The sequence below is a fragment of the Squalius cephalus genome (genome assembly GCF_949319135.1).
Source record: "Squalius cephalus genome assembly, chromosome: 6".
Lineage (NCBI taxonomy): Eukaryota > Metazoa > Chordata > Actinopteri > Cypriniformes > Leuciscidae > Squalius > Squalius cephalus.
In genome coordinates, this window is record NC_137127.1 from 12,824,502 (window position 1) to 12,837,791 (window position 13,290).

General features: G+C 36.1%; 2 protein-coding genes across 7 annotated transcripts in view; both read left to right on the plus strand.

Annotated features, from left to right (window-relative positions):
* The window catches only part of btbd11b (BTB (POZ) domain containing 11b), a 63,369-nt gene extending 62,067 nt beyond the window's left edge, over positions 1-1,302 (plus strand). For both annotated transcript variants that reach the window (XM_079874472.1, XM_079874473.1), the window contains one exon: positions 79-1,302. In XM_079874472.1, the coding sequence (XP_079730598.1) occupies positions 79-288 (210 nt within the window). In that variant the 3' untranslated portion in view covers positions 289-1,302. The remainder of the gene's footprint in view (positions 1-78) is intronic.
* A 2,845-nt stretch (positions 1,303-4,147) lies between these two features.
* On the plus strand, positions 4,148-12,885 carry mlc1 (modulator of VRAC current 1). Of its 5 annotated transcripts, none has more exons than XM_079874489.1 (13): positions 4,148-4,248; positions 6,253-6,273; positions 6,728-6,972; positions 7,063-7,152; positions 7,233-7,286; positions 7,718-7,819; positions 8,096-8,197; positions 9,108-9,176; positions 9,273-9,389; positions 9,477-9,533; positions 9,697-9,819; positions 11,237-11,389; positions 11,697-12,885. In XM_079874489.1, the coding sequence occupies exons 1-13, from the start codon at positions 4,200-4,202 to the stop codon at positions 11,775-11,777; spliced, it is 1,263 nt and encodes a 420-aa protein (XP_079730615.1). In that variant the 5' UTR covers positions 4,148-4,199; the 3' UTR covers positions 11,778-12,885. The 5 variants fall into 5 exon arrangements, with proteins under 5 accessions (XP_079730615.1, XP_079730616.1, XP_079730617.1 ...); XM_079874490.1 differs by having other exon boundaries at positions 4,165-4,248; positions 11,240-11,389; positions 11,697-12,884; XM_079874492.1 differs by lacking the exon at positions 4,148-4,248 and adding an exon at positions 4,934-5,222.
* Positions 12,886-13,290: the final 405 nt, after the last annotated feature.

A 13,290-nucleotide genomic window follows, 5' to 3' on the forward strand; every position in this document is an offset into this window, starting at 1 on the left:
ATTTAATTTCCCCATCTGGCATGTATATGGAATATTCTTTACATTCTCAGTATTTTCTTTCCTCTGCTTCTCTGTTAGTTCCTGGAGGCACCTGAGCTGTCGGCCTACATCGAGGGCTACTTTCTGAAGAACATGGCAGGTCTCATAGAGCTTGAGCCATTTAAACAGTTGCTCTATAACTCTCCGGTGGATAACTGCTGCCCCGACGTGTTGCACGACCTGGAGAAGACGCTAGCCACACGCATTCGCTCCATTCATCTGTCATCCTCAAAGGGATCCATCGTCTAAAACCTCCAGACCTCATCAAAGCATGCTGAGATCCTAACACGTGCACTTCCTCCAGGACTCTAGCAGTGCGATCTAAATGTGTTCATTCATGGGCAGTAGCAATGCACTCGTAGTTCTCCATCTAAGACGTGTGGTGATCTCTTCTCAACAGACTTGATCTGTGTTTTAGGTTACAGCCATAAAGGAAACAATGCCATTTTGCAAGTCGTCTGAAAATGGAATAACACTTGTGACAGATAATGGTTTTGTTAGATGCAGTACCTCTACTAACCTTGGAATATTAAAGCGGTATTAAGGAATACAGCAGCAAATGTGATGACCCAAAAAAGTGGCATTGTTATGATCGCTACAGCAAGCAGGTTCCACTTTCTGGTGTAGGACATCATGGCTTAGGGGTGCAAAGAGTTAGTCCTCTGGGATAGAAAACAACTCAATCATCGTCAGCACTGATTATAGATGTTACTAAATATGCTTCCTAGATTTGTATTTTCGAGCATTGAAATGATGCCTCTCAGTTGTACAGATATTGCTCTTATTATCAGCAACCATGTGTGTAAAATGTGGGCGGAGAATGTGGCTGCCAATGTAAATATCCGATCGAAATCTCTCACATGGAGCTGTTGATCTCCAGCTGTAAGTAGATGTATATAAAACGTCATCATCGTAAGACTTCCATCGAGAACTCACAATAATGTACAATAGAAGTGTTCTTGAAGTCTTGTTAACTGTTGTAAATGTAGATGAGCATGTAAGTATTTTCATGCTTGGGTTTTGTTGGTGTCGTCATGTCTTGCATTGACTTTACACTCTTGCGTGTCACGTGTGTGTGTGCGGGGGTCTGTTTTGTCTGGGAAAATGAATTATTATCAGCATGGAGTTGCAGAATTGTAGCTGTGAATCCCCTGACTGAAACGACTGATTCAGAATGTGCCTGCAATACGTTCTGATGTGCTGTGTCTCTAATGACATTAGTCACTCGGTGACTAAATCAGTGTTCTTTATAAAGATTACTACAAAATACTCATGCTTCTTGTCGTATTTTATAGTCAAGGGATATTTATTCTGGATTTTTTTTTTATAGGCTGGATAGGCTGGAGGTCCATCTTTTTCTTTTTCTTTTTCCTTTTTTTCTTGTGTTGCAGAACCCAGATTTTACTGTATATTAGACATCATGTGGTGACCCAAAACCAGAACTATCTATTGCACAAAATAGGTTTCTAAATGAATATTGAATTTCAGCGGTTTGACCAATAAGATACATTTTCCTACACTTATTTTGTGAACACCTATTTATTTTATTTTTTAATTATATATGTTTGTGAACACCTATTTATTTTATTTTTTAATTATATGTGTTATATAATATATGTTAATTTAATTTATGTTTAAAAAAATAATAATATATAATAACCCCGCCCCTTTTCAGCGCTGCTCTCGAGTCTCGCCTCGTTGTATTCTGTCTTCCGGTTTGTATTTGAAGCATGAATCTAATGGATTTATGAATTTATGAATGAAGCGCTCATTTTAAAATCTTCCCGGTCTACTGACATTTGTTATGATATCCGCTTCAAACATTACAATGCTCATGATAACTAGTTAACTCTACAATAAATAAACCCACTTTACCAGCTAATTACTCTTTGACAACGATGCCATAGAAAAACAGAGCTAACGTTACCGCAAAAACGGATATTCAAAGACAAATTTCTAAAGATGGCTGCGCGCTTGTTTCTCTGACACACAAAATAAAAAAAGGTACGTTAATTGCGACTTTTTACCTTTACCTTTTTTTCTTTGTAATTCTGACTTCTTTTCTCAGAATTGTGTGATATAAACTCGCAATTGCGAGTTATAAAGTCAGGTAGCAAAATGTAAACTCGCTATTTTGACTTTTCTCTCGCAATTCTGACTTTTCTAAGAATTGCTAGTTTATATCACAGAATTGTGAGATAAAAGTCGCAATTAACCTTTACATTTCCGTGGTGGAAACAAGCTTACATAGAAACAAGCTGCCTTCCATAATAATTGGCTATTTATTTTGTTATTATAATATATAAAATTAATAAATAAATTGCAACTTAATTTATTAAATAAAATGGCAAAGAGATAAAGAATTTTCTCCTATACTTTTTAAATTTAATAAGGCTATTTATTTTGTTATTTCACGCATGACTATGGTTGGTTTTATTACTTGCATTTAGCATTTCCTCTCTTAGCCTATGTCCAGCATCAAAACAGACCTGTGAGCCATACGCTCCTTACCATCTGAGAACCACTGAGCTTAATAATGCTGCTTGCTGGATTTTAATGCTGCTAGCTGATTTCTCTTGATTTCTGAGAATGCTTTTTGTAACTTTGGAGCGCAACTCAGCCCTCAAGTTGTTTGCACTGTGTTAAAGAAGACTTAATCTCAGCAAACCAGACAATGTTTACAGGCACAACAGATGTGATTGAGTGAGAGGGGCAGCAGGGGAGGAGAGAAACATGAAGGAATGCTATGAAAAAGACAGGGATATATGAGTCAGAAAAGTGAAAAGAAAGTGGGATTTAAGGAAAAGGAACAAGAGAAGCATTGTCCTTTTATGTGGGAAGTGGTTACCAAATGGTAAGGGGTCTGGGCTGAAGAGACACAGTTTGCAGGCTGAAAGGAGTAACCTGTGAGTTAGAGATGCCCTCCATTATGCCTTATAGTTTGTTTTACTTTGACTCCAGATTGCTAATGATTTACAAGAGCATATATAGCTTTATGAGAATATTTTTCATATTTTAAAGGTTAAAAAGGTAGGGTAGGCAATCTTTTTCATGAACACTTTTTGTTATTCTGGTTTAAACTCTCTTCACATCCTGATAGCAATCAATAATAGAAGGTCGAAGTCTAAATATATATATATTTACTACAAATATTTTTCTGTGGAAGTCTCAGGACCAAAAAAATAAAAAGTCCGTCCAATCATTGCATTCAGTCCAATGTCCTGCCTGCCTGTCAACATATATATTTCCACCCTGTCGCGCAGACATCACACGTCATCAGCGTGTAGTTGTAGACAGTCAGTCACCGGGCGGCGTAAACAAACAGCAGCGCTACGAGGACATGAATGCTTTTTACAAGTTGAAATCACGTAATTGTGGTAATTATGACATGGCATGAACGCACCTTAATGCTTTCAACGCTAGCTTGCTATTATTAGCCTCTCTTAAATTGCCTACCCTACCTTTAAAGGACCACTAGGTATTTATGGTGTGTAAGCTTTCCCATCAGGCCAATATAGGGACATTTTACTTATGATTTAGGTGAAAATAAAATAAACATTTAAGTTTCTCTTTGCTACAGCCCACAAACTTTACACTCTCTCTCTTGCCTCATAAACCCCTAAAATGCCTATTTAAAGCTAAGTTACAGTGAATCAATAATGCTTCTGCAGGGATTTCAGTGGTTTGCCATGCCTCTGGTGTGTGTGTGTGTGTGTACGTGTCCACATGAGCGTGTGATCTTTTTGTTGAGCATATTCAGAGGGCAGTGAAGTGTGGTGGCCAGCCATTGGAAGGGGGGCTGTTTAAATGGTCTCCATGGATACTGCCTTTCAAGGACACTTTTGAACAGTTGCATTGCAACAAATACAGCCGTGAGAATTTGTACACATACAGTATGTTCACTCTTCTCTTATTTATCTCTTTTATACCTATAAACCAAACAGTGGTACACAGTTATATTTATGATTCTCAAAAGAAATGGATTGGATTCAATCACTTCAAAGGTATGTGTGACAAAATACTGTTTATGAGCCCACTGGTTATAGAAGCTCTATGGGACGTCCCAATTCTCTGGTCTGTTTTGTCCACTCCAGTAAAACAAAGGCACAAGTGGGAGGGGCCAAGAGAGAAGTGCAGGACTGCACAGCTTTGAACTTGTTATGCACAAGAACTGTATATGCGTATCTTGTTTTCTGCCATATACTACAGGTCAGTTTGGGATAATTACAATTGTTTAATGTTTTTGAAATAGATCTCTTGTGCTCTTAAGGCTCCATTTATTTTGGTCAGTAAATACAGTAAAAATAGTAATATTGTAAAATATTATTACAATTGAAAATAACAGTTTTTTTTTTATTTTAATCTTTTAAAATATAATGTATTTCTTTGATGGCAAAGCTGAATTTTCAGCGGCCATTACAGCCATTCTTCAGAAATCATTCTAATATGCTGATTTGTTGTTTTAGAAACATTTAGGGCCTATTCTTATCAATGTTAAAACAGTTACGCTGATTCATATTTTTGTGGAAACTTTGATACACTACCATTCCATAGGTTTGGGTTATGTAAGATTAAAAAAAATAATTTTTCTTCAGCAACGCTACATTAAATTGATCAAAAGTGACAGTAGAGACAATGTAATGTTACAAAAAAAAATCAATTTGAACTTTCTATTCATCAAAGAATCCTGAAAATAGTGTATCACGGTTTCCACAAAAATACACAATTGTTTTGACTGGTAATACATGTACTGTATGAGAAAAAAGAAGCATTGTGGGTGCCTGTTTGTGTGTGCACATGGGACAAGTCGTTCTAGGTTGTGTGCATTCTTTCTCTGTGTGTATGGCAGCGAGGGGGTGTTGATTTATGTGTGAGTTCTCTCATTGAGTTGAACAGAGCAGTAAGAGGCTCTGGCCTCAGTCAGCAGCCCCTGATCTGAGCCCCATCTCCGCTCCATTTGCATTCACTGGCTAAAACTGGCTGGCAGGGCAACACTCGCAACTTTCTGTTCCAGGCTTTGAGGCGTTCCAAAAGTTTTTATTGACTTGGAGTGGAGGGGACAGAGAGAGAGTGGAGAGAGGAGAAGAACAAGAGGAAGAAGATAAAGTACAACTAAAACCTTAGACTTCCACAGGAACAGGGGAACAGGTGGGCTAAGCCGAAATAAACGAAGCTGGAGGCAGGTGAGTGGGAAGCAGAGATTAAGATAAAGAGGGTTGGAGAGATAAGATGAATGAATGGAGGGAAGAAAGTGAGGCTCAGAATGAAGTTGTGGAGCATAAGCTGAGGGAGGAGGGGTTGGTGTGTTTTCAAACTTTTTTTATGAATCATTGCCTTCATGCATTATCCCCGCACTGTATTCTCTTTATTGCTCTGTGTTCCTGTGGCTGTTTACGTAATAACGTGAAAGTGCTTTATATTCATTGTGCGTGTGGGTTTTCAAGAGGGAGCTGTTTGATTGCATTTTATTTCTTTATTGTTGACCAAAAATATTCTCTCCCCCCCCTCCCCCTGGAGATGGAGATATTGGTAGTTATTAGTAAAACACTCAGAGCTCATATTATTGGTCGCATATGATGATTTTATCACTTCAGAGATGAAAATAGTGTATTTAGTACAGTTTTGTGTTCTTGGAGCTCCTTCAAGGCCCTGCTGTCTCTAAATTGTAAAAAATAGGCTAGATTTTTCTAAAGCGGGTCACGGAGATGAAAACTCAGTAGGCTGCGGTTATGTCACTGTAAAGCCAGAGTTTTATGGTCCACCCTATGTTTTAATTAAGGAAAATTTTATGAAAATGTATTTAATGAAACAAGATGCTAGAAGTAAATGTGTTCAGGCTGGCACTTTTAAAATTGGGGAGAATATTGACCATGTGTGTGATTGTCATTAGCTGTTTTTGTTGTTGTTGTTCAGAATGGCTATAGGGACGATATTAAAAATCTGACCAATATCGTTTTACAGATAATTATTTCCATGTTATGGCTGACATTAAAATTTGGCCTATACATTCATTCATTTCTGGGTGAGTTTCATATAAACCGGGCTATGGTAATGGGTTTTTCATGTATTTCAGTTGTTTAATTTGTTACATTGTACATTGTGTTTGTTGTTAAAAAATCCAATAAACAAAGCTCAGACCTAACAGGGGGAACAATGAGTTGGATAATGTTTGAAAATTGTAATGTCTGTTTTTTTTTGTTTTGTTTTTTACAGAAATGATGGATGGCAAATTAGGTAATAACCCACATTAATATCCATTATTGTTAAATATACAATATCAGCCAATATATTATTTACATTCATGTGTTGTGGCAGACGCTTATCCAAAGTGACTTGCATTGCATTCAAGATATACATTTTATCAGTTCATCAGAGTTCAATCAAACTTGCTAGCTATGAATGCAATCCAAAATATATTCATGTTTAATACTATGTTTAATGCTTCAAATATGTAGGTTTGTGATTGTTTGACCTTCAAATCCACTTAGAAAAGTAAAAAGTGTTATGTATTGAATGCCATTTAAAGGCAATATGGATGAGTCAAGTGTGTGTCATTAAAAGGATCACATGGCGATCTGTCAATAGTATGTAAGCCGTATGCTTTACCTGCTTCTGTAAATGGTTGCACTCAGTGCTTTTTTTTTCTTGCCTAGTCAACAAATGTGATTTAAATGCATTGGTTCTCTAGGGGTCATGGATATCAGGATGCAACGAGACGAGGCATCAGCCCAGGAAGTGTTCAGCTATGCCCAGATGTCCACCCTGGAGCGAAACAGTGGGGTTGGGACGCTAAGTCGGCATCTGGAGCGGGAGAGGTTGGAGAGAGACAGCTACACGGTGGATGTCAGGGCCAGTGACCTGCAGCTGGATCGGCCTGGGCCGTTACATCCCTGCTTTAGCTACAGAATCTGGCTGTACAGCGTTGTCATAGGGGTAAGAGCTTTGGCTCAGCAGATTTTCACTCCTGTGGCTAAGAGACTTAACACACTGTTTTTCTTAAATTCATCTGTATCTAACCCCCAGAGCAGCTTGCTGATAGCGGCAGCTTTCTCTCTCTATATGGGTAATGTGTTTCCAGCTGCAATGGACTACCTGCGTTGTACTGCTGGATCTGTGAGTGTCTCTTCTACATACTCATGGATGAGGCCACTGGTCAGTTTGACAATGATATATGTTTTGTTTGTGGCTTGTAGAGTATTCCAGCTGCAGTGGTGAGCTTTGCTATTGCCAAGAACAGACAAGTTGCAGTAAGTGGATATTTTTTCCAGTAAATAATACAGAAAAAAAAAAATCAATGTAGATTATTCAGTAGGAAAGCTACTTTTTATGAGTATAAGGCTATTATTCCAAGGTTTTCTGTTGTGTTATATTGCACAGCTTTACAGGTGAACATAAGACTCATCTAAAATCTCTATCTACTCATCTTTATTGGAATAACTGCTTTACACACAGTAATGCGAAAGTATCAATGTAACTATAATATGTATTACATTAATTCTATAAATCAATATAATATTTATTCAAACATTGTTCATCAATGAAGTTTTCGATTCATATGGCTATAAATCAAGGTGTATTCTTCTGTATAATCACCCTGATTGAGTTTTTTTCATGTGGTAGATAATTACTTATTCACATTTTTTACAAATACAGTAAGTAACCTATATTATGTTTACAGGTCTCAGACTTTCAATTGGTCTACGTGTCATCCTTTGCTGTGACAACCACGTGTCTGGTGTGGTTCGGATGTAAACTCGCCATTAGTCCCTCAGCCATCAATGTGAGAACATCACAACTCTAATACCCCTAAAATGTTTGTCAGGTAACCTAAAAATATGTTTCATGTGGTAATATCCAAATTAAATGGTTTTGCGCAAGCCTAGTATATTTTATAATATGACAATAGCAAAGCAAAAGTCATTTTAAAGGATTTGGAAGAAATAAGGTTTATTTCTTTAATAAACTGCATGTTTACACATGTTACAGTGCTCTACAGACAGTATGTTCATGTAAAAATATACAATTAAAACAGTTACTGCTGTCTGTCATCCTAAAGATTAACTTTAACCTGCTCCTGCTTATTGTGCTGGAAGTGCTCACGGCTAGTACTGTTATCCTATCAGCTCGCTCAGCGGAGGACTGTTGCAGACACTGCAAGGTGTGTATAATGTGTTTCTGACCTTTTATGTGTATCGACTGACTGCAGTATATCATCATTTTTGCCTGTGTATATGCAAATTGTGTAATCAATCAGAAAATGATCTACGATATTTCATTATGAATCGTGCTTGCTTAGTGGAAATTGAAATTTCTAAGAAGATTCAGTTTAATTATCTTAATTTTCCATCTGACTCTGCATGAGACACACTGTTAAATAAATCCGTATAGGAAAATGTAAAGCTACTGGTCATTTTCTGCCAGAACACTATCCATTACATTTGTGGACATTTCCTTAAAACCCTAAACACAATGCAGTGCGTAATTCAAAAATACAGGTTTAACGCCTGTGAAAAGTTAAAGGGATAGTTCACCCAAAAATGAAAATGCTGTCATCATTTACTCACCCTCATGATTTCCTTTCTTCTGCTGAACACAAAAGAAGATATTTTAAAGAAGGTTGGTAATTAAACAGTTGCTGGTCCCCATTGACTTCCAAGGACTTAAGGACTTTTTTTTTTCCTACTATGGAAGTCAATGGGGTCCATCAGTCGTTTGGTTACCGACTTTCTTCAAAATATCTTCTTTTGTGTTCAGCAGAAGAAAGAAAGTCATACAGGTTTGGAACAACATGAGGGTGAGTAAATGAGGACAGCATTTTCATTTTTGGGTGAACTATCCCTTTAATGCAGTACTTTGGGTCCTATTTTTTACAGACTTTTCTTGCAGTCTTAATGCAAAATAACTGCAAAATCCTTTTATGCTAAATCCCTGCCAGCTATTATCACCATGTGAGATGTCTATGACTTACTGTATTTGTCTCTAGCTTATGTGATTTGCATTTTATATGTGCTCGTGTTTCTCTGCTCTTTTTCTTTTCCTCATTGCTATCATCCATCTCTTTCCTCCAGCCAGTGTCTGATGGCCCTGTGGTTGCGACCCCAGCCTCGTTCCCCACACGTCTTCTCAAGGCTTATGCCGTGAGTTGCCTACAAATTAGATATGTGTATGTGTCTGTATCCGCTGTAAATCAACACAAAGAACACTGTAGATCTGCTGCTCTTTCTCTGGTGCAGGTAATTGAGGTTATACTGGGCATCGCCGCTGTATTCGGAGGAATTATTGCTCTCAATTTGGGTGCTCTCCTCCCAGAACCATACCTTTCTGTCACTTTCTTCTGGATTCTGGTAGCTGTGAGTTTAGCTTATTATATAAAATACGATTCCATTTCAGATTATAAATGATTTCGTTCGGTTCTTGATGGTGTGATTCCTCTGCAGTGTTTCCCCAGTGCCATTGCCAGCCATGTGGTGGCAGAATACCCCAGCAAGAGTCTGGTGAGTCACCATCAGGGACTCTCCAGCAATAAAGCAACGCAATCAAACGTCCCTAAAGGACATTCTCTATTCTCATTCATTTAGCTGCCTGCATGCTTTCTCTTTAGTGTGATTCTCTCTCTCTCTCTCTTTATTTTTTCTCTCTTTCTTTCCACTGCTGTAGGTGGAGATGCTGATTGCTATTAGTAGTGTGACATCACCACTGCTTTTCTCTGCTTCTGGGTTCTTGTCCAGCAGTGTGATTAATTTTATTGAGATCTTTCTGCATGAAGTGACATTAGTCAAGGTGAGTAATTTCTGTGCACCAAATCAAATCAAATCAAATTAGTTGCAATATGACAAATTTGAACCTTTTTGACTCCTTAAAGGGATAGCTCACTCAAAAATGTGAATTATTTACTCGCCCTCATGCTGTGTTATGTGGGATTACAAATTTGAGAATCTGATTAAGATCTGCTGATTCTACATCCTGACCTAAAAAACTAAGGTGAAGTACATTGTATTTAGCATTTAAGGTTAAGATGATGATATCAGATTTATTATTCTGTTAAAATGAGGTTTCTGCCAATCCTGTTCTCTTTATTGTCAGTAAAATGAGCCAAACTACTGAGAATCTCAAACTAAACTAAAACTATTTAAAAAAATTGGTAATTGAAATAAAGCTGAAATAAAATAAAATATAAATATTGGATGAAAAACTTGAAAGCTTAAATGAAAATTAGAATGTTGCCTTGGCAGCTAATTGAAATTAGTATGTTTACAATGAAGTACTAAAATTACTAAACCTAAAACTGATATGAAAATTAATTAAAGATAATTATAGAAAAAAATAATAGAAATGACAAAAGTAACAGTAATGCAATTACTAAAATTAAAATTAACTCAAAATGGAAAAAATAAAGGTAATTCAAAATAAGGTACTATACGGTTATCGTGACCACACGTAAATGTACTATACGGTTAACCTAACCCTAACCCTAACCCTACCCACCCTACCCACCCTACCCAAATAGGTGTGGTCCGGATAACCATATAGTTCCCAAAATAATAATAATACTATAATAGTAGATAAATAATACTAAAATAACATTGCCCTCTTGTTCTCCAAACCCAATATGATGTTATTTTTCTATGAAAAACCATACTTTCCATATGACAGTTCATAGCGAGCATGTCTGCCATAAAAAATAAAACCAAAAAAAAAAAAGCATTTAAACTTATTCCATTCATTAAATATTGAAACTATTACTCTGTGATGAAAATCTGTGCTGCAGTAGTGAAATCATGTTGGATATCAATGACATCATTAAACATCATTGCTTCCGACATGTTTTGTGACCAAACAGTATTTTAATTGAGAGCTGCTCTTTATTTTTAAATCTATTTCTATTTAGCCTTTATTTTTATTTGAGTCATTTTAATACTACAAATTAAACTTTTTATTAGTTTTAAATTTAGTTGCCAAGGCAACATTTCAAATTTTCATCTTTTTTCTTTTTTCTTTTTCATCTTACAGAAAACATTTTTTAATAGTTTACAATAACAACACTGCTGAATCAGTTCAGATAAGAAGCATACAGGTTTTGGCTGGGTGAACTATCCCTTTATTAACTATAACTAGGAATTCAGATACATGTTCACCTTCACACCCATCTTGAAGGTTGTTTGAAGCGTGTTAAGTATGTGAATGTATGTGCATGCAGCAGACGTATGACATACTGCTGCTTGTCCTGATGGGACTGCTGCTGGTGCAGGCGGTGCTGACGTTAGCCACCGTAATAAAGTGTGCTTCCTACAAGAGCCAGCTCCGCATGGGAGGTACTGAATGGGACACGCTACACAAAAAGCACTTTGAGGTAAACACACAAACATACACCCTATACAATGACTGACAGGTCAATTTAAGAGTACAGGAAATGTTGTACTGTGTGCGTTATATGTGACTATAACTGTGCAGATGATGTTAGCAAAAAAATTAATAAAGGAAAACTGTACTGTACAGTGTCAAATGTAGCATGAAACACAATCACACTGGAATGGCAGAGTTGTTCCGCTCCTTTTATTCCGTGAAAACACACATGGGGGATGTTGTGATTAACAAAGGAAGATCTCAAGGTGGTTGTTGGACCATTTCTTTTCCACCATCTCATTCTTTTCTTTCAGCAACACACATCAAATGGCACACTAAGGGATTTTGACAAAGAAAAGGCCTGGAAAGCAGTGGTGGTCCAAATGGCCCAGTGACCAAAGATACAGGCAACAGAAGGAAATACACTGAGAAAGAAAGTGAATGTACAATTATGGAAGATGAGAATGTCAGTTGGAAGAGAAGCATCACTTTTCGGGGTATGAAACTTAAGAGTTCTGTCATCTGATCTGTTACATTTATGAGTCATTCACCACCGTTCAAAAGTTTGGGGTTGAGATTTTATAGTAAGACTTCATTTTATTTTTTTAAAGAAATTGACACTTTTATTTAGCAAAGATGCATTCAATTGATCGAAAGTAAAAGCAAAGACATTCACATTGTTATATAAAAGTATATGATGTCTATTTCAAATACATGCTGTTTATTTGAACTTTTTAGAAAAAATTGAAGTATTTCTACAAAAATATTAAGCAACACAAGTGTTTTCAACATTGATAAATGTTTCTTGAGCACCAAATTAACATATTAGAATGATTTCTGAAGGATCATGTGACAAAGTTATTGCTGATGAAAATTCAGCTTTGCTATCACAGGAATAAATGTATTTTAAAATATATTCAAATAGAAAACAGTTATTATAAATTGTAAAAATATTACAGTTTTTACTGTATTTTTAATTAAATAAATGCAGCTGGTGAGCATAAACGACATCCTTAAAAAAAAACATAAATTAATTAACGACCCCAGACTTTTAAAAAGTAGTGTGTCTGTCAAAGATATTATTGAATGACAGTTTAATAAGGAAAAGTAAAAATGTGGGATGGGTTTTGAAAGTCTATTGTAAAGATCCTTAAACTTGTGTCACACAATCATGAATATAGCCTACCATTCCAGTTTGAAAATAGAATCATATGTGATGCTCGAACGAGTTTATATGCAAATAAATGGTGAACACACCATGCTTGTACAATCCACAGCACTTGTAATGCATTATTTTGAAATCCCATAGGTTGGATGTTGAAAGAGTAGGGGACCTAATATATGATGCATTTAATAATTCTAACACACTTTAATGGACCATAGTGCTGTTCACTACCTTGCTGCGTGCAACCATTTTTACTTTGTTAGATTTTATTTTTGTATAAATATGTGCATCTTGTGATGTTATTGTAGATCAATAAAATTTTAAAGACTGTTTATGTGAAATGTGAATACTAATTATTCCAGATAGTGACGTAACAGCTTGGTATGTTTGTTCAGGTTTTAGTCCAAGTGCAGTTGGAGTTTTGAATAAATACAGCAAAAAAGAGAACACTGAACAGGGTTGGACACAGAATAGTTAACAAAATAGTTCACATCAAATTTCTAAATTTACTCACTCTTGTGTTGTTCTAAATCTGTATGACTTTCTTGAATTGTTGAGTAAATAATGACAATTTTAATTTTTGGTTGAACTATCCATTTAATTATTATTATTATTATTATTATTATTATTACATTTAGTTAAGATGTTATGATAGACCAAAGTGATTAATAAACACTACATAACTATGTCTAAATAGTATATCAAAAGTATTTTCAACTTTTTTTGTTATACAAGATTCAACT

Bases quoted from the DNA above. Each gene is read 5' to 3' on its own strand.
- mlc1 (XM_079874489.1), top strand. From the start codon at position 4,200: ATGCACAAGAACTGTATATGCGTATCTTGTTTTCTGCCATATACTACA. The intron at 6,274-6,727 runs GTAATAACCCAC...TTGGTTCTCTAG, and splicing joins AATGATGGATGGCAAATTAG to GGGTCATGGATATCAGGATG. The intron at 7,153-7,232 runs GTGAGTGTCTCT...TGTGGCTTGTAG, and splicing joins TGCGTTGTACTGCTGGATCT to AGTATTCCAGCTGCAGTGGT.